The sequence below is a fragment of the Chiloscyllium plagiosum genome, unplaced genomic scaffold, assembly GCF_037043375.1.
Source record: "Chiloscyllium plagiosum isolate Xiang-an unplaced genomic scaffold, Cpla_swu_hap1 HiC_scaffold_7, whole genome shotgun sequence".
Taxonomy (NCBI): Eukaryota; Metazoa; Chordata; class Chondrichthyes; order Orectolobiformes; family Hemiscylliidae; genus Chiloscyllium; species Chiloscyllium plagiosum.
The window spans coordinates 23,258,094-23,284,696 of NW_028270145.1; the positions used below are offsets into that span (position 1 = coordinate 23,258,094).

The following is a 26,603-nucleotide window of genomic DNA, read 5'->3' on the forward strand; positions in this document are numbered from 1 at the left end:
ATGTTACACTGTCGGAGGGTCAGTACTGAGGGAGTGCCGCACTGTCAGAAGGCCAGTCCTGAGAAAATGTTACACTGTCGGAGGGTCAATGCTGAGGGAGTGCTGCACTGTCAGAGGGTCAGTGCTGAGGGAGTGCCGCACTGTCAGAAGGGCAGTCCTGAGGGAATGTTACACTGTCGGAGGGTCAGTGCTGAGGGAGTGCCGCACTGTCGGAGGGTCAGTGCTGAGGGAGTGCCGCACTGTCGGAGGGTCAGTGCTGAGGGAGTGCCGCACTGTCGGAGGGCCAGTGCTGAGGGAGAGCCGCACGGTCGGAGGGCCAGTGCTGAGGGAGTGCCGCACTGTCGGAGGGTCAGTGCTGATGGAATGCCGCACGGTCGGAGGGTCCGTGCTGAGGGAGTGCCGCACTGTCGGAGGGTCAGTGCTGAGGGAGTGCCGCACGGTCGGAGGGTCAGTGCTGAGGGTGTGCCGCACTGTCGGAGGGTCAGTGCTGAGGGAGTGCCGCACTGTCGGAGGGTCAGTGCTGAGGGAATGTTACACTGTCGGATTATCAGTACTGAGGGAGTGCCGCACTGTCAGCAGGCCAGTCCTGAGAAAATGTTACACTGGCGGAGGGTCAGTGCTGAGGGAGTGCCGCACTGTCGGAGGGTCAGTGCTGAGGGAGTGACGCACGGTCGGAGGGTCCGTGCTGAGGGAGTGCCGCACTGTCGGAGGGTCAGTGCTGAGGGAGTGCCGCACGGTGGGAGGGTCAGTGCTGAGGGAGTGCCGCACTGTCGGAGGGTCAGTGCTGAGGGAGTGCCGCACTGTCGGAGGGTCAGTGCTGAGGGAGTGCCGCACTGTCGGAGGGCCAGTGCTGAGGGAGAGTCGCACGGTCGGAGGGCCAGTGCTGAGGGAGTGCCGCACTGTCGGAGGGTCAGTGCTGATGGAATGCCGCACGGTCGGAGGGTCCGTGCTGAGGGAGTGCCGCCCTGTTGGAGGGTCAGTGCTGAGGGAGCGCTGCACTGTCAGAGGGCCAGTGCTGAGGGAGTGCCGCACTGTCGGAGGGTCCGTGCTGAGGGAGTGCCGCACTGTCGGAGGGTCAGTGCTGAGGGGGTGCCGCACTGTCGGAGGGTCAATGCTGAGGGAGAGTCGCACTGTCGGAGGGTCAATGCTGAGGGAGTGCCGCACTGTCGGAGGGTCAGTGCTGAGGGAGCGCCACACTATCGGAGGGTCAGTGCTGAGAGAGGGCCGCACTGTCGGAGGGTCAGTGCTGAGGGGGTGCCGCACTGTCGGAGGGTCAGTGCTGAGGGAGTGCCGCACTGTCGGAGGGTCAATGCTGAGGGAGTGCCGCACTGTCGGAGGGTCAATGCTGAGGGAGTGCTGCATTGTCAGTCCTTACATTTCTGCAGTGATTTTGTCTTTAAATTATTACTCAGTGAAATGATGTGGAACCTAGTGAAATGATTCACAGCGGGACTTTTTATTGCTGCGCTAGTATTGTTGATGCAGGTATGTTAACGGGAAGCAAGTCATCTCCAGGGCAGATTTGGAAAGAGGTTCACACTGTGTGGCATACTGAGTGAAATGTCGTGCTGGAAGGTTACAGGAAGCTGACACTCTCTCTGGGATTTGAACCCTTTCTCGAGCTGCTCTGTGGGACTGCAGTACCCTCTTGTGGTTGAAAACCAAAGTGCAGGGCAAGCAAGCAGCATTTCAGGAAGCGAGGGTTCTCCCGGGTGAGTGTGAACATCAATCAGAGTGGGTGAGGCACTTAGAGTAGCTGCAACGTTTAACTATTACTTGTGCTGTTGGATTTAATGGTTTTCTGCATTGTTGGTCTGGACTGGGGAGGGCGGAAGATAAATAACACAGAGAGCTGGGACAAAGTTAAAAATCAGACAACACCGAGTTGTCGTCCAACAGGTTTATTGGGAAGCACTAGCTTTCAGAGCGACGCTCCTTCATCATGTGGTTGTGTTGAAAGAGCAGCGCTCAGAAAGCTAGTGTGCCTCCAATTAAACCTGTTGGACTACAACTCGGTGTTGTGTGGGTTTTTTAACTCTGTACACCCCAGTCCAACACCGGCACCTTCAAATCAGAGTTGGGGCATGTTGGGTTAACTGCTGGCCACTCTGGGCAGATCCCATTCAGGGCACTGGTCTCCCATGACAAGGATGACCCCCTCCCCCGGTCACGTCTGGCCTAGTGTCTTCCCACTGGGCACCCCTCTTCCGAATTTACCCCGCCCTTGATCTCTGTCGGTTTCTTTCCTGCTGTCTACACCCCCACCCCCGTCTTCCTCGTGTCTCTCAGCCGAATCCCACCTCTCTGTGACGGGAAAGCTCCTCCTCATTTAGGAAAGATGGTGAGGAGGTGCATTTGCATAGCACCTAGCCCTGCCCTCAGAACAACCCCCCCCCCCCCCCCCCCCCAACCACCCAAAAAAGCTCTCCACGACCATGATGCACTGCCTTTTGAATTATCAGCACCGTGGCGATGTTGGCCGGTCAGCACACAGCAGCAGCCCACCAGCAGCGAGGCCATGCTGGGCAGCTCATCTGTGGGTGTCAGTGTTGGGCCAGTAGGCCTTCCCTCCCCCCCCCCCCCCCCCCCCCCACTCCTAGGCCTCATCTGGAAGAGAGAACATGCAGTGGACCCTGCGTCCAGCCGAGAGGAGGGGGCCTGGGGATGTCCGTGTGCCCGAAAAAGGCATCAGACCAGCAGGAAGAGGGTGCGAGGGCTTGATGGGACTTGGAGTGGGGATAGGTCAGTGAGCTCGTGCTGATGAGAACGGAATCACATTGTAGGGGGAGAGACACTGGCCTTTACTCCGAGAGGTGTGGAGTACAGGAGTGAAGGTAATAGCACAGTGTGACCACATCTGGAATCCTGGTGCAGCCTTACTCTCCACAACCAGGTACCCACATTGGAGGGTGTGCAGCCATTATCTGCTCAATTAGGGCCAGGGTTTGGGAAGGCCGGGGGGTGGCGCTTTTGATGACAGGAAGCTGAGTATGTTGGGCCAATGTTCTCTGGAGTTGAGGAGAAGGAGAGACGATCCCATCTGACTCCACCTCCTTCCTGAGCTGGGACACGTTGGCTCGGGATAAAGGGCTTTAGGAGTGATACGGGGAGACCTTCCTCTGCTCAAAGCTCATGAGCCTCTGGAATTCTCCTCTCCCTACCCCTCCCCCCCCCCCCCCGGCGCAGAGATGTGGATATTCCACCGCAGAGAGAGAGTGTGTGTATGGCTGTGTGTGTCTGCGTGTGTGCATGTGTGTATGGCTGTGTGTGTGCATGTGTGTCTGTGTGTATGGCTGTGTGCGCACGCGTGTATGGCTATGTGTGTGTATGGATGGGTGTGTGTGTATGTGTATGGATGGGGGTGTGTGTGTGTTTCTGTATGTGTGTGTCTGTGTGTACGGCTCTGTGTGTATGACTATGTGTGTGTCTGGCTGTGTGTGTGTATGGATGGATGTGTGTGTGTATATGGATGGGGGAGGTGTCTGTGTCTGTGTGTGTATATATACAAGACTGGCATGGACAGACCTGGGGGTCTCTTGGCACCATGTGGAATGGGAGGGAATGGTTTCGAAGCTGAGGATCAGCCACCAACAGCAGAGCAGGCTCAAGGGGCTGGAGAGTTGTCTACTGCCACTCTCGAACCTGGGGTTAAATCTGGAGAGAACGTGGGCCTGGATTGGAGGCTGACACTGTGTGGGCTGCCGCACTGTCATTAATCCTGGAGACATGGTCCTGAATGGACAGGCCAGGGTCAGCCGAGACAATGACTCACCGAGTGAAAGTGGTACAGCGGGTTTTTTTCGCTAGTGGCACGGTGGCACAGTGGTTAGCACTGCTGCCTCACAGCACCAGGGACCTGGGTTCAATTCGAGCCTCAGGCGACTATCTGTGTGGAGTTTGCACATTCTCCCCATGCCTGTGTGGGTTTGCTCTGGTTTCCTCTCACAATCCAAAGATGTGCGGGTCAGGTGAAATGGCCATGCTAAATTGCCCACAGTGTTCAGGGATGTGTAGGTTAGGTGCATTAGTCAGGGGTAAATATAGGATAGGGGGAAATGGGTCTGGATGGATTACTCTTCAGAGGGTCGGTGTGGACTTGTTCGTCTGAAAGGCCTGTTTCCACACGGTAGGGATTCTATTTTTAAAAATTGCCAGGAGTCAAACAAAGGCAGCCTTGTGACCAGTTTTTCTCTGGTCCCTTCACAGGCTCGGTGGGAGAGAAGGTTTACAGTGGGCCGAAAGGAGAGAGTGGAGCTGGTTTCGGTGCAGTCATCAAAGGAGAGAAGGTAGGTGTGAACCGGGCCTACCTGGAAAAGGCTTCCACCCATCAGTTTCTAAATGACTGTCTGTGCAGGGGGCTCACTGAAGCCCTGAGATGGTGTTAACCTGTTGAGCTAATGGTAGTGATGGTTTGCTGATCTAACTGAGGGGCTGTCATGAGAGCACGGTCGAGAGGCAACCACACTGGCCTGGGACAGGAGTCACATCCAGACCCAGATGAGAAACTGTTTCCGTCAGTGAATACCACCTCCCCCGCCCTCCCCAAACTCCGTGCTCAACTGCACTGGCATCAACTGTTTATTGGAATTGTAAAGGTTACGGGTTAATGTTGCGAGGGTGGCAGGGGGCCTAGCTGGAGAACCAGCAACAGACTCTGCTGCCCCCCCTCCCCCGCCTACTTTTGGGAAAGTCATCATATCTGGTTCCACTCAGGCACTTAATCCCAGGCCTGTTCCAGAGAGAATATGCGAGTGAAATGTAGAGAAATCTCCCATTCTCTCACCTCAGTTTCACTCCACTAACTTGTCCACCATTTCTCACTCGCAGATAGAGTGCTTTATTAATGAAGACCCCCAACATTCCAGTCTCTTCAGAGCCTGCGCTTTGCTACCAGGCCTAAAATGTAAGCCTACAGCAGTACCTAAGGGTCTTTCAGCTCTCTGGTGCTTTGATGAGATGTCCAGTGGACTCAATCGCTCTGTGGGACGATCAAAACAGGAAATCATTAGCAGGCCACTCTGCCCGTTGCACCTGTGCTGACTGTTTGAAAGAGCTAACTTCAACCCTCTTGCTCTTTCAGCCTAGGCCCGAATTTCGCCTTCAATGAATCTGTTTCCATTGTCCTCTCATCAGCCTGTCCCACATTCACCACCTATAAAAATATTCTCCTCATCCCCACCTCAGGTTCTTAGGCCCTGTGTCCCTCTGGTTACCGACGCCCTCCTGCCAATGGAAACACTTTGCCCTCGTTGACCCCATGAAAACCCCTCGTTGACCCCATGAAAACCCCTCGTCGACCCCATGAAAACCCCTCGTCATTCCAACCGCCTCTATTCAACGTACGCTTGGTTTTGAGGCCTGTCCTTCTCTGACGACTGGAGAAGGCCCAAAAGCCGGGATAGCACCCGGAGGAAGTGGTGCAGAAAAATTGCACCAGGGTTAGCTTTGTCCTGGCGAAACCTCCGTGCCCTGAAATGTGATGTTTTGTTTTGCTGTGACCGGGGCAGCAGTAAGTGGGAATGTTTAGTTAGAGTTCTGTCTCTGTGAGCCAGGGCTCCAGGTTGAATGAAGTATTGTGCGACCTGGCACCTTTCAGATGGTCCCTCTTGTGCTCCTAACATGTTTTTTTATGTTTGTATGTTTCCCCCCCCCTACAGGGTGACAAAGGGGATCCGGGTGAAAAGGTATGGTATATCCAGAACGGTCTTTCAACCTCAGCACAAGAGGACACCATTCGGCCCACTGCGCGTGTTCTAACTCTTTGAAGGTGGAGTCCAGTTGGTCCCACCCTCCGCCCCACCCATCCACTGACTCCTTCCACAGAGTGCTGCAAATTTCTCTTTTCCAATAATAGTTCCAGTCCCCCTTTTGAAGTTTCTGATCAACCCCGCGCCCACTGCCCTGTATTTCATATCACAGTCACTCACCGCATTTTAAAAGCAAAACTTTCCCATCTTGTTTTGTTGCCATTAATGTCGCGGGAACCGTCCCCCAACAGACGAAGGAGTGTCTCTCTGTCTCTCTCTGTCTGTGCTATCAGTTTGATGGACAAAGAGAGGGACAGAGAGAGAGAGAGAGAGAGACTCCCTCCCAGAGGGGCAGATGTAGCTGCCAGTCACTGATCTCCCACAATCTGCTCTGCCGAGGGGTTGAGCTCCCTCAGTCTGCTCTGACCGATGATCCGGAATGTTCTCTCGCTGACCCGGACTGTCAGAAGGGGCCGTGTTCCACCAGGGGCTGGCGCTGCGACGGCATGACCAAACTCCCTGGATAGGATCGGGGGGTTGACGTGCTTAATACGGGAGCCTGTTCGGGTTTGGGTGCGAAGGTCTGTTTTTGTTTCTGGCTTCTCCCCCCTTGACCCCGGCATGTCGATGACCTTTGACCTGTTAGTTGGCAGAAGCCGTTCAGTTCCTGGAGCAGTGGCTCAACCAATCCCTGGCAGGTCCTGCCCAGATCGGCAGACCATCCAATCCCTGAAGCCCGTGTCCTCGCTGGCAACCAATCCCTGTGTCCACTCCCCTCTGCGCTCCCAGCTTTGTACAGTTGTTACCGAGTCCCCCATCTGGGTAACCTCCCCCTCCACCGCAACCCAGTGAGGAACCTCCAATTCCCGCCTCCTGATCTTCCCCCACTGCAGCCGTTAAATCCCAGAGGATCTGGAATCCCCGGGTTGAGTTTGATGAGGAGCCCTGGGGAGGGGAGACCAACACTGTACCCAGACGAGGCTTCGGGGTGAGGAGTGAGGCGATGGGCTGCACCACGGGTCTCACGTTCTTCGTCTTCCCCTTCCCTCTCCGGTCAGGGCACCGCCGGATTCGGGTACCGCGGTCCGAAAGGAGAGAAAGGATCCCCCGGGATCCAGGGCCCGCCGGGTCCTCCAGGATCCGCCGCTACCACAGTGCGGGAACGTGGTGACGGAGTGACGGTGGAGCGTGTGGTCGGTGTGGAAGGACCTCCTGGACCGCAGGGACCTCCCGGACCCCCCGGGAGAGCCGGAGAGCCGGTGAGTAGTCAGGATTTGCCCCCTCGACCCCCGCCCCGTACGGTTTGGGGCATCGCCCTCCCCCTTGCGAGATTTTACTGGCTCCATCTGAAATAAAAAGCTGCCTGTGGACGTGAATCTTGCCCAGAGGGGTCACGGGCGTTGGCATTGACTAAAGGCGGAGGGGTGGGGTGGGTGGTATTGGAGAGCTTTCAAACAGGGCAGGGTTCCCCTCAAGACTGAGCTGGTTCGAGACGAAAGCTTTTACCGCCCAGCTTCATTCAACCAACCCCTTTCTCCCTGCGACTCGAATGTGCAGCAGGCTGGCTCAGTGGTTAGCCCTCCTGCCTCCCAGCGCCAGGGACCCAGGTTCGATTCCCGCCTCGGGTGACTGACTGTGTGGAGTTTGCACATTCTCCCTGTGTCTGCGTTGGTTTCCTCCGGGTGCTCCAGTCTCCTCCCACAGTCCAAAGTTGAGCAGGTCAGGTGAATTGGCCATGCTCAATTGCCTGTAATGTCCAGGGATGTGCAGGCTGGGTGGGTTAGCCATGGGAAATGCAGGGTTACAGGGATAGGGTGTAGAGGGTTGAGTCTGGGTGGGATGCTTCTAGGAGGGTCAGTGTGGCCTTGACGGGCCAAATGGCATCCTTCCACACCGCAGGGAGTCTATGATTCTACGTGACTAAAGGGTCTGATATGACCTTGTCCAATTCCGATGTCATTCCGAGTTAAGGACAGTCAATAATGTGTACCTCCTGTATCTGGTGTCCATCCCCCTCTGTTCAAAGAGGGATGAAGATCTGGTGTATCTCTGCTCTCCATTAACACTGTTATAACATCCTGTGTCATCCTTACCTACAGGGTGATCCTGGCGAAGACGGCAAGAGGGTGAGCGGCTGATTATTTTACTTTTGGATACCTTGTTGGGAGCTCATGTTTGGTAAATGACCAAACTCCTGGGTAAGGGGTGTTCAATTGTTTACAGGGAAAGGGGGTGAACCATTGGCGACTGCTCAGATCGGTCATTCCTGAGCCGGGGAATTTCCTCCTCCTTAGCTCGTCCCCGAACGTGTGAGTCCCTTCACCTCCGCAAGGGTTTCTCCTTCAGTGATGGAGTGTTCCCATGTGGATCAGGAGTCACGGGTGCTCCATCAGGTAAAGGTGGTGGATTTCCTTCAGTCGAGGGTTGGTTGTCATAGTCACCGCTTCGGAGACAACTTCGCAATTCCACAAATTTACCAACCGACTTTAAATTCCACAAGGACTGGTAGGATTTGAACCGGTTTCCCTAGGGCATTAACCTGGCTCTCTGGATTACTAATCTCGCACTGTCTACCCCGGCATTATGATTCTTCCCTGAGATCGCCCTTAATTAATCCTGATTCCAATGCAAATAAGTTCTGATTACACAAATCTTGCTTCGTAACACCAGTAGAAATGAAAGTTTGTAAAGAATTGCAGCACAGACAGCCAAACCAGTTTGTGCAGGGATGAGGAGTAACTTTTCCTCATGGAGAGTCGTAAGTCTTTGGAATTCTGTCTTTCCCAAAAGGCAGCAGGAGCAGAGACCTTGAATATTTTTAAGGCCGAGGGAGACAGATTCTTGTTAGCCCAAGGGAGGGTGAAAGGTTAACAGGGGGTAAGGGAGAATGGAGAATAATCAGATCAGCTGTGATCTCAGGGAACGGTAGAACGGGGTCAAGAGGCCGAATGGCCTCCCCTTGATCCTAAGGGTGATTACACTCCAAACAATTCTGCTCCCACTCCTCTTCATCCAAATGTCACCTCTGAGTCATTTCTCCCGCGTTTATCCAGTTTCCCAGTAAAGGTGTCCATGTTATTTGTGATTCGGAGATGCCAGTGTTGGACTGGAGTGGACAAAGTTAAAAATCACACAACCCCAGGTTATAGTCCAACAGGTTTAATTGGAAGCACTAACTTTTGGAGCTCTGCTCCTTCACCAGGTGGTTGTGGAGAATAAGATCGTAGAACACAGAAGCTTCTGTGCCTTACAGTTGTGTCCTTCACTACCACCTGATGAAGGAGCAGTGCTCCGAAAGTGAGGCCTTCCAATTAAACCTGTTGGACTATTAACCTGGGGTTGTGTGATTTTTAACCATGTTATTTGCCTCATCCACTCCACACTTTGCAACACGTTTCACTCTATTTTGCAACAAAATGCACATGACAATAAATAATTAAGTCAACCACTGTTGGGTGAAGTGGTTTCTCCTGAGTATCTTCTTGAACTTATTAGTGACTCCGACATAGTCATAGCTTCAATTTTGGTCTCTGTCCACAAGTGGAAACAGCTTTCCTGCCAACTCCTCTGTTGAACCTCTTCATTACTTTAAATGCCTTGTGGACAGAAAGCAGCAGTGCCAGTTTGGTTTCTAATTCATCGTCCGTTTTCGTACCTTTGAGAATCACCTTCATTCGTGTTCTCCCTGTAACAGAGTTCCCGTTAACTGGACAAATACTGCAACTGCAGGCAAGCTAGCACAGGGGTCAGACACATACCTCTGTACGTGTATGCAGTACATCTCAATTGGAGTATTTAGAATGCATGGGTATCTTTGGGAGAATGACCGACTTGAATTTGCGCAGCGCCTTTCATGACCACAGGATGTCCCCAAAGGAAGAAGCCGTTCTGCAGTGTAGTCACTGTTGTAATGTCAAAAAGGCAGCTGCCACTTTCTTTTATATATAGCAAGCTCTTACCATGTGATGGTGACCAGACCTGCCTTTCCAATGATGTTGGTCAGGCGGCCTGGGGGGGTGGAGGGGAAAGAGGGGGGCTTAATTTTCACCACGATATTCGGGAAGACCCCTCTGCACTCCCATGAAATAATAATGTCCATTCCAGAGGACGGGAAGGGCCACACTTTAATATCATGTCCAAAGGAACAGCACTGGGCAGCACTGCAGTGGTTAGCACTGCTACCTCACGGTGCCAGGGACCCAGGTTCAAATCCCGCCTCAGGCGACTGTCTGTGTGGAGTTTGCATATTCTCCCCGTGTCAGCGTGGGTTTCCTCCGGGTGCTCCAGTTTCTTCCCACAGTCCAAAGATGTGCAGGTTGAGTGGATTGGCCGTGCTAAATTGCTCGTAGTGTGCAGAGATGTGCAGGCTGGGTGGGTTAGCCATGGGAAATGCAGGGCCCCAGAGATAGGGTAGGGGGGAATAGTCTGGGTGGGATGCTTTTTGGAGGGTCAGTGGGAACATGTTGGGCTGAATGGCCTGCTTCCACACCGTAGAGATTCCACAAATAAAACATTCCTGACAGTGTTGCACTCAGTCACTGTTCAATGATGATACGGATCAGCCATGATTTCAGTCGAATAGGCTGGAAAAGCTGAGAGACCTACACATCGCCCCATGTTCCCCTATGTTGCTGAATATTAGCCTGTGCCTATTCTCATCTATTTTAACAAAGATATTTCTCCGTGAACGTTTCAGGCACCGTTTGTAACCTCAGGTGTGTGTGAGGAGGTGCAGCGCGGGGTGGGGGAGCTGCCTGTAACATTGACTCTTTGTTTCCCTTCCTTTGTTCAGGGTGAGATCGGCCCTCAAGGTTTCCCAGGGACCCCGGGGGATCACGGAGCGAAAGGCAATAAGGTCAGCCTCCGATGAGATCCGTCTCCACTTTCTGGTTCCTTTCCCTTTCCTGGTTCCCTTCCCAGTTTTGGAAAACCTGAATAAATTAAAACAAGACATTTCAATCCCAGATCGCCTGGAGTAGACAATTTGAGGGGCTGATTTAATTGTTTCATGTCTCGGATGATTAAAGGATTGCGACGGTTGGTAAGAGGAAAGTAATTACTGTGGTGGGGTCCAAAACTGGGGCGGAGGGTGTGGGGTGAGGGATGATGAAGGGGGAAGGCACACCCTTAAAAAGTAGAGCCAAGGCCGGGGGGCTTTCAAACAACAGGAAGTGAAAATTTCTGTCACCCCGAAATATTACAGAGGCTGGCGGGTGGATTGAAAATTTCAGAAGCAGATTGATAGATTTTGTTGGGTAAGAGTGTCAAAGGTCACAGAGTTTATATGGGTAAATGGAGCAGAGATCCAGCTCAGTCCTGATCTAAGCAGGTTAGAGAGCCTTTGTGACCTCCTCCTGTTTTCAAATGTCTGGGCTAAGGATTTTCTTTCCTCTCTGTTATTGATTGTTTTGTGGGATGTGGCCCTCCCCTTGAACCGAGGGGCTCACTGGGTCATTTCAGAGGGCAATTAAGAGTCAGCCCCATCGCTGTGGGTCTGGAGTTACATGTAGGCCTGACCTGGAAAAGACAGCATCCTCTCCCTCAGGGCATGAGTGAACTAGATGAGTTCTTGCCACGACCTATGTTTAGATTTGTTATTAATAAGACTAGTTTTTTTCCCTAAACTCCAGATGTATTCATGAGTTGAACGTAAACGCTCCCAGCTGCCGTGGTGAGATTTGAACTCATGTCCCCCAGGGCCCGTGGATTACCAGTCCAGAATATTGCCGACCACATGGGACACTGACTCTCTAGTGGACGACTGGAGTCTAACACAGTACTGCCTCCTGCCAGCCATCTCAGGCCAATGGCAGGCTCAGGAATGTCAGGCAGGGGCAGATCATGGCCACCAGGGGTCAGCGCGTTGGTTTGGATGAGTGCGGGATGATGTGATGCGTTTGGGAAAACTTGCTAATCTGGCTGTATGTCAACTCTCGCTCCACGCTGGAGTCAGGCCAGAACCTGTCAGACTGTGTGCAGGCCTAAGCTAATGGCTTTCCTATTCCCCCTGCAGGGTGACCCAGGGATTGGATCCCCAGGACCCCCTGGACCTCCAGGACCCCCTGGACCGCCTTGTTTGCCCGGCCCACCAGCTGTAATCACCAAGATGGACAAACTAGTAAGTGAATCGAGCCGCGTGGTTAAAATGGAGGGCAAGCTGGACGCCATAGAAACATTGCATTGATGTAGCATCTATCCCAGAACACCAATAAAATACTTGTTGATGTGTGATTACGGGTGTAGTTTAAGAGTTGCACGTGCTGAAATGCGCGCCCACAAACCTCGTCATGATTGAAGGAAAAATATCGGCCAGACCCTCCATGTTGTTTTTTTGAAATGGCGCCCATGGAATCTTTGCCAGCGACCTGATGGGGTGGGTGTTCAAACAGCAGAGCACTCTTTCTGCTGCACTGGATCTGTTGGTCCAGATGATGTGAGCAGTTCACTGCAGTGAGACTAAATCTCAAACCATCAGACTCCGAGGCAACAGTAGTAAGTGTCGAACCATGACAGCCTTGCACAGCAAAACCCCTCCTTTCCAACACGTCACTGCTAAAACCAGTCATGCTCATGAGTTGTTTAACTGTATTTATTTATTGTTCACTGGAGGAGTTAACTGCCCATCATCTAAAGGTAGTACTGACCATGTGAATCCAATGAATGTCTTACTTCAGGTTCCCCTTCAAACCTTACAGATTCTCTTCACCACTTTGCTAATTCTCTGCTAATTCGCCACACCATGGTGATCAACCATCAGAACCCTCAGGGCAGAGTATATACATATCCTGAGTTAACCATGTACCTGACCAATGTTTATCCTGAGTTAACCATGTACCTGATCGCTGCCTATCCTGAGTTAACCATGTACCTGACCACTGTTTATCCTGAGTTAACCATGTACCTGATCACTGCCTATCCTGAGTTAACCATGTACCTTATCACTGCTATTCCTGAGTTAACCATGTACCTTATCACTGCTATTCCTGAGTTAACCATGTGCCTGATCACTGCCTATCCTGAGTTAACCATGTACCTTATCACTGCTATTCCTGAGTTAACCATGTGCCTGACCACTGTTTATCCTGAGTTAACCATGTGCCTGATCACTGCCTATCCTGAGTTAACCATGTACCTGATCACTGCCTATCCTGAGTTAACCATGTGCCTGATCACTGTTTATCCTGAGTTAACCCTGTGCCTGATCACTGCGTGTCCTGAGTTAGCCCCGTACCTGGTCACTGTTTATCCTGAGTTAACCATGTGCCTGATCACTGTTTATCCTGAGTTAACCATGTACCTTATCACTGCCTATCCTGAGTTAACCATGTACCTGATCACTGTTTATCCTGAGTTAACCCTGTGCCTGATCACTGCGTGTCCTGAGTTATCCATGTACCTGATCACTGTTTATCCTGAGTTAACCATGTCCCTGATCACTGTTTATCCTGAGTTAACCCTGTGCCTGATCACTGTTTATCCTGAGTTAACCATGTACCTGGTCACTGTTTATCCTGAGTTAACCCTGTGCCTGATCACTGTTTATCCTGAGTTATCCATGTACCTGATCACTGCCTATCCTGAGTTAACCATGTACCTGATCACTGTTTATCCTGAGTTAACCATGTGCCTGATCACTGCGTGTCCTGAGTTAACCCTGTGCCTGATCACTGCCTATCCTGAGTTAACCATGTGCCTGATCATTGTTTATCCTGAGTTAACCATGTGCCTGATCACTGCGTGTCCTGAGTTAACCCTGTGCCTGATCACTGCCTATCCTGAGTTAACCATGTGCCTGATCATTGTTTATCCTGAGTTAACCATGTGCCTGATCACTGCGTGTCCTGAGTTAACCATGTACCTGGTCACCGTTTATCCTGAGTTAACCATGTACCTGATCACTGCCTATCCTGAGTTAACCATGTACCTGATCACTGTTTATCCTGAGTTAACCATGTACCTGGTCACTGTTTATCCTGAGTTATCCATGTACCTGATCACTGCCTACCCTGAGTTAACCATGTACCTGATCACTGTTTATCCTGAGTTAACCCTGTGCCTGATCACTGCCTATCCTGAGTTAACCCTGTGCCTGATCACTGTTTATCCTGAGTTAACCATGTACCTGATCACTGCCTATCCTGAGTTAACCATGTGCCTGATCACTGCCTACCCTGAGTTAACCCTGTGCCTGATCACTGTTTATCCTGAGTTAACCATGTACCTGATCACTGCGTGTCCTGAGTTAGCCCTGTACCTGGTCACTGTTTATCCTGAGTTATCCATGTACCTGATCACTGTTTATCCTGAGTTAACCATGTACCTGATCACTGCGTGTCCTGAGTTAGCCCTGTACCTGGTCACTGTTTATCCTGAGTTATCCATGTACCTGATCACTGTTTATCCTGAGTTAACCCTGTGCCTGATCACTGCGTGTCCTGAGTTAGCCCTGTACCTGATCACTGCGTGTCCTGAGTTAGCCCTGTACCTGATCACTGTTTATCCTGAGTTAACCATGTACCTGATCACTGTTTATCCTGAGTTAACCCTATGCCTGATCACTGCGTGTCCTGAGTTAGCCCTGTACCTGATCACTGTTTATCCTGAGTTAACCCTGTGCCTGATCACTGCGTGTCCTGAGTTAACCATGTACCTGGTCACTGTTTATCCTGAGTTAACCATGTACCTGATCACTGCCTATCCTGAGTTAACCATGTACCTGATCACTGCCTATCCTGAGTTAACCATGTGCCTGATCACTGTTTATCCTGAGTTAACCATGTACCTGATCACTGCCTATCCTGAGTTAACCATGTGCCTGATCACTGCCTATCCTGAGTTAACCATGTACCTGATCACTGTTTATCCTGAGTTAACCATGTACCTGATCACTGCCTATCCTGAGTTAACCATGTACCTGATCACTGTTTATCCTGAGTTAACCATGTACCTGATCACTGTTTATCCTGAGTTAACCATGTGCCTGATCACTGCCTATCCTGAGTTAACCATGTGCCTGATCACTGTTTATCCTGAATTAACCATGTACCTGATCACTGTTTATCCTGAGTTAACCATGTGCCTGATACTGTTTATCCTGAGTTAACCCTGTGCCTGATCACTGCCTATCCTGAGTTAACCATGTGCCTGATCACTGTTTATCCTGAGTTAACCATGTACCTGATCACTGTTTATCCTGAGTTAACCATGTGCCTGATCACTGCCTATCCTGAGTTAACCCTGTACCTGATCACTGTTTATCCTGAGTTAACCCTGTGCCTGATCGCTGCCTATCCTGAGTTAACCATGTACCTGGTCACTGTTTATCCTGAGTTAACCATGTACCTGGTCACCGTTTATCCTGAGTTAACCCTGTGCCTGATCACTGTTTATCCTGAGTTAACCATGTACCTGATCACTGCCTATCCTGAGTTAACCATGTATCTGGTCACTGTTTATCCTGAGTTAACCATGTACCTGATCACTGTTTATCCTGAGTTAACCCTGTGCCTGATCACTGCGTGTCCTGAGTTAACCATGTACCTGGTCACTGTTTATCCTGAGTTAACCATGTACCTGATCACTGTTTATCCTGAGTTAACCCTGTGCCTGATCACTGCGTGTCCTGAGTTAACCATGTACCTGGTCACTGTTTATCCTGAGTTAACCATGTACCTGATCACTGTTTATCCTGAGTTAACCATGTGCCTGATCACTGCCTATCCTGAGTTAACCATGTACCTGATCACTGTTTATCCTGAGTTAACCCTGTGCCTGATCACTGCCTGTCCTGAGTTAACCATGTGCCTGATCACTGTTTATCCTGAGTTAACCATGTGCCTGATCACTGTTTATCCTGAGCTAACCATGTGCTTGACCTCTGCTTATTCTTCCTCCCCAGACGTTTCTTGATATGGAAGGTTCCGGATTCGATGGCAACCTGGAAATGTTGCGGGTAGGTGCACTGTTTCGCGAGAGGTTTGTGTGTTTGAGGTCAGGTTGCAGTTTGGGATCTTGCTGTGCGGGTGTTGAGAGTCGCTGGTCCCAGACTTAGAGAAGGTTGCTGAGGGTGGGAAAGGTCGGCCTGAGATCCCTGAGCAGATAGATGAGGTTGATGCAGCTGAAATGATGTTTCCGTGTGTCTAAGGCCAGCGGGTCACACCCCCACTCCCACCAGAGGATTTCCAATATCATCAAAGAGTTGACTCCCAAGGAAGAGACAACGGTGCTTCCATTCATGGGCCAGTTGTTGGCTGGGGTTTTCCAAGCCCTTGGAAGGCAGGAGTGGGGTGGAACTAGCCTGTTGAATTGAGTCCTCCTGGATGCCGGGCCCTCTCAGTGGGACCAATCCCCACCTCCCCGCAGCAGTTAGTAATTATAGCCAACATATCCTTGCTTACCAGGCACTTTCTGTGGGAAGGTAGCTCTGTCACGATGGCCCAGCTCTCTCCTCACCCTGTTGTCCATCGGTACGTGGGAACAACCTGAGACCACCTTACAGCTGGAGTGCTGAACATCCTGTCATCTTTCACAGTTCTGTATAAAGATGCACAGAAGGTTATATGGAACATTATCCTCAGGGACCTGGAGCCATTTTCTACATACAGTTATTCCTGAGGTGGTTCTGTCCAGTATTTATAGGGGGCCTTCAGTGAGCTCCTCCATCTTGTGGTACCCTTTTGCTCACTGACTACCTGTGTAGCAGCTTCCTATCCCAGTCATCTGTAGTTTCCGCTTCCCATTGGCCACCCCTTTGACCTCACCCATTGTCCACTCCTTTGACCCCACTCATTGTACACTCCTTTGATCCCTCCCATTGGCCACCCCTTTGACCCCATCCAATGGTCACCCCTTTGACCCGTCCCATTGGTCCTTACATGTCTACAAGAGATGTCCTAATTCACTGCCTTGAGTAAAACTGCTGGAGGACAGTTGGGTTGGGGGCTTGGGAAAATTTGTCAATGTTGGTTCCCAATAACTCACATCCTCCTCTCACTTCAGCCTTTGATGCGCTCCATCATCTGCTTTGAAGCTGTTGTGCCTGTGGCAAGAGGAACAGGCCATGGTGCATAGGAAGTTCCCACGACCAACAATGACTCTTGGCTGGTAATGACAGGCTGGGTGTCCAGGATGGTGGGTTAAAATGGCACCTCCTCATGTTCGAAATGGTACTAGTTACCGCGCTGGCCCTGAAATCGCTTGTCTATCCCAGCCTTTCCCCGGTCCCAGCTCATGTCAGTTTGCACAGAGTGTGAAGGTGGGAAGATTGATTCAAGTTTCTCCTTCAGGGATTGCCCGGACCTCCGGGGCCACCTGGACTCCCTGGTCTTCCCGGACGGCCTGGAGTGTTTGGTATGAACGGCACTGCGATCCCTGGACCGCCGGGTCTGCCTGGACCCCCAGGAGCAGACGGGAGGCCTGGGGTCTCTGGGCCAATGGGACCTCTGGTAAGTAAAGAGTTTACTTTTCGTCAGCAGTTCACTCGACCTTGATTCAGTCAAACGATCCAAGGGCCTTGATGGGAGCATTACCGAGCTGTGTCGGGAGATGTGAGGGCACGTGATTTGGTCATTGAGTTCGATGTTTTAGGGAGCATCTCAAAAGAGGTGAGCGCTCGCCTTGGTGGAAAGGTTTTTAGGAGGGAATTCCAGAACATTGTGTGGAGTTTGCACATTCTCCCCGTGTCTGTGTGGGTTTCCTCCGGGTGCTCCGGTTTCCTCCCACAGTCCAAAAATGTGCAGGTCAGGTGAATTGGCCATGCTAAATTGCCCATAGTGTTAGGTAAGGGGTAAATGTAGGGGTACGGGTGGGTTGCACTTCGGCGGGGCAGTGTGGACTTGTTGGGCCGAAGGGCCTGTTTCCACACTGTAAGTAATCTAATCTAATCTAATCTAAACATTCCAACTTTGGCAGCCATCTGCTTGGCCATCAATAGTGAGGCACTTGGTGGGAACTAGTGGGTCATGGGACTGTGGGGGGTGAGACAGACAGTCTGGGATTATACCAGCGGAAGCTGAACAATGTTAAATTAATATTGAGGAGCCATGAGCTTCTATAGATTGCCGAACACTGGGTGAATGGGATTTGGCATGAGTTAGGGCAGAAACAAATGAGTGTTGGGTGAGATGGCATGTTTAGAGGACAAAAATTAAAAAGCTTTGTTTTAAAATCATCTTAATTTATTTTAAAATGTCTCGTGGAAGCTGAAGAGGGTTCAGAAGAGATTTATGCGGATGTTGTCGGGAATGGAGAGTTTGAGTTACAAGGAGGCTGGGACTTTTTTCACTGGAGTGTAGGAGGTTGTGGGGTGACCTTTATAGGGGTTTATAAAATCAGGAGGGGCACAGATAAGGTGAAAGACAGGTGAAAGAAAGGACGGGGATTTCAGGACTAGGGGGCATACTTTTAAGGTGAGAGGAGAAAGATTATTTTTACACAAAGTAGTTTGTGTGTGGAATGAACTTCCAGAGGAAGTGGTGGATACAGTTACAACATTTAAAAGACATTTGGATAAGTACATGAATAAGAAATGTTTGGAGGGATATGGGCCCAGCACAGGCAGGTGGGACTAGTTTAGTTTGGGAACATGGTCAGCATGGACTGGTTGGACCAAGGGGTCTTTTTCTGAGACCACCGAGGTGGTACAAAACCAATGACCAACCTCTGAATCCTCATCACATTCAATAAAAAGCAAGGGATACAGGTTAATATTGTACGCTCAACTGGTTTTCAATACATCCTCATTCTGAACACGATCCTGGCATGTTTTAGGACAGAAACAGATGAGTGTTGGGTGAATTCTCTCTTCCGATTCGTCCTTTGCAAGTGAAGGATTTACCTTTTTTTTTGTTTTTATGTAAATTGATTTTTTTAAAATCTCGCCACCATGTCTGGCTTGGCTATTTACCTCCTTCCTTCCAACTCTGCTAATTTAGATAAAATAATTCTTACTCTTGCCGTAGCTTGACTTTTCTCTAATGCCTGACTGGAGTGTTGGAGTGACATATTTTCCTTTTCTTCCCTTCTTATTTTAGGGGCCACCTGGACAAGATGGCCGACCAGGACTGGCTGGGGAGAAAGGACTGCAGGTAGGTCACCTTTGATTGGACAGTAGCCGGCATGAAGTGTTGCTGTAAAGATTTGCTCTTGTTGCTGTCATCTAATGAAACGTACCTTGTGCTTTCAGGGTGAGCCTGGTGACTTGGGACTCCCGGGAGCTCAGGGGCCTAAGGTAAGGCCAACATCTCCTGACTGCGCCACTGTGATTGTCCACCCTGGCCATGTGTTCAACAATCAATGGCCTTGTAGCTGTGGGTTTGCGCAATAGTGGGTTTCGATTCCCTGCTCCATCAGTTGACGCTCAGCACAAAAACAGGCAATCAGCTGAAGACTCTGCAGGCCAGTCATATCGAGGTTTACAGCATGGAAACAGGCCCTTCAGGGCCATGATGCCTCCCATCTCACGTAACTCATCTCATTTCTATCTTTTTGCTACCTTCCCCTTGAGTGCATCTATCTTATTCACCATGACCCCTCCCTGGGGTAGGGAGAGCCCACGTTCCCTCTAGACTGAGAGTAAATAATGTGCTCCTGAATTCCCTGTTGCATTTACATCTCTGGCCCCTTTCGTAGGGTTGCCCCACCCGCCCTCTCAAAAACCTCCATCATCTCGTTGATGAACAGTCACTCCTCAGCCTGCTCTCTTCCAGAGGATAGTGCCCCTGTCAGTTCAGGCTTTCCCAACTTGCATTTATGTAGCACCTCTTCCAACCTCAGGATGTCCCAACGCACTTTGCAGCCGATGGAAGTTCTTTCAAAGTATCATTAGTGTTGGAATGGGGCAAAGCACAGGTACAATTTTGTGCACAGCAAGCTCCCATATGTAACAAGTAAATAAATGAACAGATACTCTGGATTCAGCCATTTTTGTGGATGAGGAACACGGAGGAAAGTTCCCCAGCTCTTCTTCAATCTTTCACCCCCCGGGAGGATGGGCAAGCCCTTTGGTTTGATATCCCCATCAGACAGACAGCGTGCCTGACAGTGCAGAGCTCCCTTGTGATGCACCGGGGGACTCAGCCCTGATTTCGGGCCCAACTCTCTCGAGTGGGATTTGAATCCATCCCCTTCTGCACTCCGTGGCGTACATCTTACCAATGGGGAAGTGAAACAATCCAAGTTAACTGTGTAGTGAGCAGTCAGATAAGAAGACAGTGCAGGATAAAGGTGGAACGCTCGCTGGGTTTCAATCATTGCTACGGATCTCTCCCTCCCTCATTCTGAGAAATGGTATCTTACTGAGAGTCTGGCTCCTGAATAATCCGTAGTTGTTTGCGTGCTCCTGTTTGTCCTCAGTGCTTACGTTTCTTTCTTCCATTCAGTGCTCATTCTGTCCTCTTCCTCCTTAGTTGCTGCAGCTTCTCATCACTCCCTCGACATTTGGATGTTTGTATGTACTGGACTGGATCTTCCCCCTCCCGCCCTGTGACGGGGTTGCATGTGGACTTGACCCAGGGCCTTGATTGTGTTGTTCTGGTTGACCGCTCAGTAGAGTTAAAGTAGTTCCTCACTCAGATGAGGAAACTCGGCATGCACCTGCTCCTTTATCCGTTTGTGAATCGTATCAGGTTTTTTTTTGCGGTAAAAGCAAAACAATTTGCTTTACTCCTAAAGATGAGAAAGAGTCCGTAATGTGTCATGGAAATATGGTTCTCATCAGGGAGATGAGGCTTTGTCTCCATGAAAATCTGCCCTTAACCTTCTTTGCCCCAAGGAGAACAATCCCCGTTTCTGCATGTTCCTCATCCTTGGTACCATTTTGGAAGCCCCTCTTTGTGGCCTTAACGTCCTACTTCATTTATTGTGCCCAGACTCCAACGGAGGCCTACCTGGCGCCAGCAAAGGCTGAGCCTAACATTATTTTCACACTCAATATCTCTAATTATAAAGACAGAGATAATACATCCCTCACGAACCCTTTCATCAGCTTGCTCCTTAGAGTCATAGAGATGTACAGCATGGAAACAGACCCTTCCGACCAGCTCATCCATGCCGACCAGATATCCTATCCTAATTTAGTCCCATTTGCCAGTACTTGGCGCATATCCCTCTAACCCTTCCTATTCATATACCCATCCAAATGCTTTTTAAATGCTGTAGAATTGTACCAGCCTCTACCACTTCCTCTGGCAGCTCATTCCATACACACCATCCTCTGCCTGAAAGATTTGCCCCTTAGGTTCCTTTTAAATCTTTCCCCTCTCACCCTAAACCCCATGCCCTCTAGTTCTATACTCCCCCACCCCAGGGAAAAGACTTTGTCTATTTATCCTATCCATCCCCTCATGATTTTATAAACCTCTATAAGGTCACCCCTCGGCCTCCGACGCTCCAGGGAAAACAGCACCAGCCTGTTCAGCCCCTCCCTATAGCTCAAATCCTCCAACCCTGGCAACATCCTTGTAAATCTTTTATGCACCCTTTCAAGTTTTACAGCATCTTTCCTTTAGCAGGGAGACCAGAATTGCATGCAGTATTCCAAACGTTGCCTAACCAATGACCTGTACAGCTGCAACATGACCAGCGGTGTTCCACAGGGATCATACTGGGCCCACGTTTGTCATTTGTATTAGTTATTTGGATGACCATATAAGAGGCATCGTTAGTACGTTTGCTTATGCCACCAAACTTGGTGGTATAGTGGACAGTGAAGAAGGTTATCTAAGATTACAAAATGATCAATTGGGTCCGTGGGCAGATGGGTAGCAGGTGGAGTATAATTTGGATAAACACGAGGTATTGCATTTTGGTTAACCAAACAATGGCAGGATACATACAGTTAATAGAAGGGCCTTGGGTAGTGTTGTAGAGCAGAGAGACCTCGGGAGTCAGGGACATAATTCTTTGTAGACAGAGTGATGAAGAAGGCATTTAGCACGCTTGTCTTTATTGCTTAGAGCTTTGAGTATAGGAGTTAGGACGTCATGTTGAGATTATCCAGGACACTGGTGAGGTCTCTTCTGGAATACTGTGTCCAGTTCTGGAATACTGTCTCTTCTGGAATACTGTGTCCAGTTCTGGTCACCCAGTTATAGGAAAGATATTCTTAAACTGAGATGGTTCAAAGAAGATTTACAAGGATGTTGCCAGGATTGGAGAGTTTGAGATATAAAAATAGACTGGAAAGATTGGAACTACTTCCACTGAAGTGCAGGAAGTTGAGGGGTGACCTAATTGAGGTTTATAAAATCATATACGGTGAATAGCAAGGATCGTTTCCCTAGGGTGGGGGGAGTTCAAAACTAGGGGCATATTTTTAAGGCGAGAGAAGAAAGATTTTAAAAGGACACAAGGGGCAACTTTTTTTACACAGAGAGTGGTTTGTGTGTGGAATGAGCTGCCAGAGGAAATGGTCGATATGGGTCCAGTTACAATGTTTAAAAGACATTTGGATAACTTCATGAAGAGGAAAGGTCTGGAGGGATATGAGCCAAGCACAGGTAAATGGGACTTGTTTAGTTTGGGACCCTGGCTGGTGTGGACTATTTGGACCAAATGGTCTGTTCCTGTGATGTATGACTCTTTCTAAACCAACCTCTTCCTAGGCAGGTTCTGCAACACGCTGCTATAATCCTTGACACACTCTACAAATTTGGCTTACATCTTAACTTCTATGATTCTATAATGTGATTTCTCCAGTCAGTCTGCAAATTAAAATGACCCACAACAATTCTGGCAACTTTCTCGCACACCTCTGTTATTTCCTCGTTGGGTTCCTAAGGCCAACTCTCACACATCACTTCCTTCTCTTGGTGTTTCTTATTTCCACCAAATTGATTCCACGTCATGATCTATTGTACCTGTATCGCTGCTCCCCATCGCACCAATACCATTCTTTATTAACAAACCTCCCCCACCTCCTTTTCCTCTTTGTCGATTTTTCCGGGAACGTCAGATTCCCTCGAATATTGAGTTTCCAGTCTTGGTCACCCTGCACCTCTACACCATTCCTCTTAAGTTGTGTGGCTGTGTAACCGCTCCAAGGTTGCCATGCCTTGGAGAGGCATTGACTTCCAGATCCGCAAGTTTCTGCCAGATCTCCGAGACCCACACAGCCGGAAACAAAATCAGAGGGAATGCTGTAACCCTTTCTCCATAATAGCTATTCAGTCACTTGCATTTATTTCTATGTGTACCATCAGTCATTTATCTTTTTATAATTTCTGCTACATTCAGACTAATGGTCTCAGCTTTGACTTTTACCTATTATTTGCAAGATGCAATTTGTCAAAAGAATTATCCACATCTTTGATAGATGGAGCTGCTTGCAGTATTTCCTAAGCAATGGCACCTTGTCTCTCTCTTCTCTTGCTCTCTGAGTCTCTTTCTCTCTCTGTCTGTCTCTCTCTCTCTGTTTGTCTATGTCTTTCTCTCACTGTCTCTCTCTCTACCTCTGTCTCTGTCTGTCTGTCTCTCTGTCTCTCTCTCTCTCTGTCTCTCTCTCTGTCTGTCTCTCTCTCTCTCTGTCTCTCACTCTCACTGTCTCTCTCTCTCTCTGTCTGCCTCTCTCTCTCTCTGCCTCTCTCTCTCTCTCTGTCTCTCTCTCTCTCTGCCTCTTTCTCTCTCTGTCTGTCTCTCTCTCTCTGTTTGTCTATGTCTCTCTCTCACTGTCTCTCTCTCTCTCTCTCTACCTCTGTCTCTGTCTCTCTCTCTCTCTATCTCTCTCTCTCTCTGCCTCTCTCTCTCTGCCTCTCTCTCTCTCTCTGCCTCTCTCTCTCTCTGTCTCTCTCTCTCTGTCTGCCTCTTTCTCTCTCTGCCTCTCTCTCTCTCTGTCTCTCTCTCTCTGCCTCTCTCTCTCTGTCTCTCTCTGTCTGTCTGTCTGTCTCTCTGCCTCTCTCTCTCTCTGTCTCTCTCTCTCTGCCTCTCTCTCTCTGTCTCTCTCTGTCTGTCTGTCTGTCTCTCTGCCTCTCTCTCTCTCTGCCTCTCTCTCTCTCTGTCTCTGTCTCTCTGCCTCTCTCTCTCTCTGTCTCTCTCTCTTCCTCTGTGTTTGCCTCTCTCTTTCCTTCTCCTCTCTCTTTCTCTGCCCCTCCTTCTATTTGTCCTTTCTCTTCTTATCCATCTCCTCCCTCCTCTCACTCTCTTTCTGCTCCCTTTCTCTCTCTCTCTCTCTCTCTCTCCTTGCCCCTCTCTCTCTTTCCCTCCTTCACCCTCTCACTTCCCTTCCGTCCCCCTCTTTCTGTTTCTCTTTCTCTTCCTCTGTCTTTACAACCTCTGGCTCACTCGTTTTTCCTCCTCCTCCTCTCTCTTCCTCTTTTCTCCCTCCCCTGTTCCCCCCCCCCCCCCCCACCACCATTTGAGTCCCTCTGTCTGTCATCTCTCTCCATGACGTGCTGTGAAATGTAGGTGCATGTAGTGCTGGTTGAAGCTGTGGTTGGGTGTGCTTGCCATTGCAGTGTTCCATGTCATGCCGTGCACTGAACATTTTGCCTAAGTTGCATGTCGGCGGTAAATCCTAACTTGCGGTGCCTTTCGCCTTCCTGTCACCTGGAATAGTATCGTGGAATCACGATGGCACACTCCGTTAAAGTGACATCAGGAAGGCAGCAAGCGGGCAAAGCAGCACCCTGTTAGCCCTGCACTTGAGGTGGGGCAGCGGGACTGAGGTGTTCCCACATCTGGAGTGGGACATGGACCGAGGGTGAGCGTGCAGGCCCGCCGGCATTTGGATCAGCAAAGCGAGTCTTCTGAAAGAGGACTCCAGGAGGCTAGTTCTGGACGGCTACTGTTCCACCCTCCAGTTGACTCAGGTTGTAATTGCTCTGGTTTTCTGTTTTTGCAGGGATCGGCGGGGCAGGCCGGGCCTCCCGGTCAGCCTGGCCTAGCTGGGTTGCCGGGGCCTGTAGGACCCCGAGGACCTCCTGGTCCTCCTGGACCCTCGGCTGCAGTTCTCCGCGCTGGCTTTGTAAGTCCTTGTAGCCTACGTTTTGACATCACCCGTTCTCAACCTCCAAGCCACTCGCCCACCCCCCCGCCCCCGCACCCGCCCCCGCCCCCGCACAGGCAAAACGCCTTTGTCAGCACCGGGGTTGCTTGAGAATCTGTTACGGGTGAAAACCAAGTTTTGAAACTTAATTCTCAGCGTTGAGTATGGCTGGCGAATTGGAATTTATCGCCAGCCCCGACCAGAATGGCTCCAGGGATGGGGAACCTTTTAATTCTAGAGGCTCGAGATTAGGATTGGTTCGAAATCATGAGTAGTCCCGAAAGAGTGGAGAGGGAGGAGCTGCTCTTAATCATTGATTCCCTACAGTGTGGAAGCAGGCCATTTGGCCCATCAGGTCCGTCCCAAGAGCATCCCACCTGGACCCACCCCATCCCTGTAACCATGCATTTCCCATGGCTTACCCACCTGGCCACTTAGCACGGCCAATCCTCACTTAACCTGCACATGTTTGGAGTGTGGGAGGAAACCGGAGCACCCGGAGGAATCCCACGCGGACATGGGGAGAATGTGCAAACTCCACGCAGACAGTCACCCGAGGCTGGAATCGAACCTGGGACCATGGCACTGTAAGGCAGCAGTGCTAACCACTGAGCCACCATACCACCCCTGTTCTTGCTTGTAATGGGGCGTAGCATTAAAGTGATCTGCGGGGGTGGAATGGGAAGAAACCCGCTCACTCATGGCACAGTCAAGGTCCTGAGTGTAATTGATGTGGACAGCTCCAGCCGTGGAGAAGTCGGTCAGTCCGAAGCCCCAAATGTTGGCACTCCTAACTCCGCTGGAAGAGACCAGCCCTAGGACTGAAAGTGTGCCGAAGGTACGTCATCCCGCCCCCGCACCCAGCAGTGACACCACTTCCTGTGGGCTGAGCCTGTGGGAGGGGACTGACCAAAGAGTCGTGTGGTCATGTCGGGCAGCGCGGCAGGAAGCTGTGGTAACTTTCTCCGAAAGCTAGAAACCCATTCAGGGGTGGGGCACTGTCGAGGAGGTGGAGAAGAAAAAATATTTGAACGCTGGGGTTGGCATTTGCAGTCGATGTGCTCTCCCTGGCACGGGGGCAAGGCATATTAATGCCACCCTTTTAACATTCGGGGCAGAGGCTGTTCCCACTCTTGTCTAGCTGGCCCGTGTAATCCACTGATCCCCAGACTGAATAAGAAAGACTTGCATTATTATAGCACCTGTCACAGCCTCATAACATTCCCAAGTGCTTTACCACAACCGCACCCTCTCGAGGTGTAGTTTCTGGTATCGCGGCAGCTGTACACAGCTAATACGGACATGATAATGAGCAGCTTGTTTTGTTTACTTTGTTCGGGTATTTATGTCAAGGATGTGGGCAGCGTTGGCTCGGCCAGCATTTGGTGCCAGTCCCTAATTGAAGTTGGTGTGAGCTGCCTTCTTGATCTGTCAAAGCCCTTGTGGTGACTGTACACCCACAGAGCTGTTAGGAAGGGAGCTCCAGGATTGTGATCCGGATAAGGAAATCTCTCCTCCCTCCCCCCCCCACCCATCCTCCTCCTCTAGTACCAGCCCAGCCTGGCTCTGGAAACTGCTGGAGTTGGGCTTGAACATGCAAACTTGAGGGGTAAGGGTTCGACCCACTCAGCCTGGTGCTGGGCAGTGCCCTGGTCAGTGCCAGGCCCAGGGGGTTATAGTTCTGCCTGAGGCTGGCAGGATTGTTGGAAGCGGGTGGTTGTCGCAGAATCTCACGCCCTGTTGCAATTGTCATTTGACAGGAGGACGCAGAAGGATCTGCCCTTCCGATCATGACCGGAGTGCCTGGGGAACGGGGGCTGGAAGGTGCTCAGGTAAAGCTGGACGCTGACGATGAACACCAGGTCACCCTGACTGAC

General features: G+C 50.5%; 1 protein-coding gene across 2 annotated transcripts in view; it reads left to right on the forward strand.

Annotated features, from left to right (window-relative positions):
* Nucleotides 1-26,603, forward strand: part of col18a1a (collagen type XVIII alpha 1 chain a) — a 323,813-nt gene that overhangs the window by 219,905 nt on the left and 77,305 nt on the right. For both annotated transcript variants that reach the window (XM_043693212.2, XM_043693211.2), the window contains 12 exons: nucleotides 4,207-4,286; nucleotides 5,658-5,684; nucleotides 6,806-7,006; nucleotides 7,847-7,873; nucleotides 10,540-10,602; nucleotides 11,761-11,865; nucleotides 15,646-15,699; nucleotides 17,033-17,191; nucleotides 18,779-18,832; nucleotides 18,931-18,975; nucleotides 24,583-24,705; nucleotides 26,487-26,558. In XM_043693212.2, the coding sequence (XP_043549147.2) occupies nucleotides 4,207-4,286; nucleotides 5,658-5,684; nucleotides 6,806-7,006; nucleotides 7,847-7,873; nucleotides 10,540-10,602; nucleotides 11,761-11,865; nucleotides 15,646-15,699; nucleotides 17,033-17,191; nucleotides 18,779-18,832; nucleotides 18,931-18,975; nucleotides 24,583-24,705; nucleotides 26,487-26,558 (1,010 nt within the window). The remainder of the gene's footprint in view (nucleotides 1-4,206; nucleotides 4,287-5,657; nucleotides 5,685-6,805; nucleotides 7,007-7,846; nucleotides 7,874-10,539; nucleotides 10,603-11,760; nucleotides 11,866-15,645; nucleotides 15,700-17,032; nucleotides 17,192-18,778; nucleotides 18,833-18,930; nucleotides 18,976-24,582; nucleotides 24,706-26,486; nucleotides 26,559-26,603) is intronic.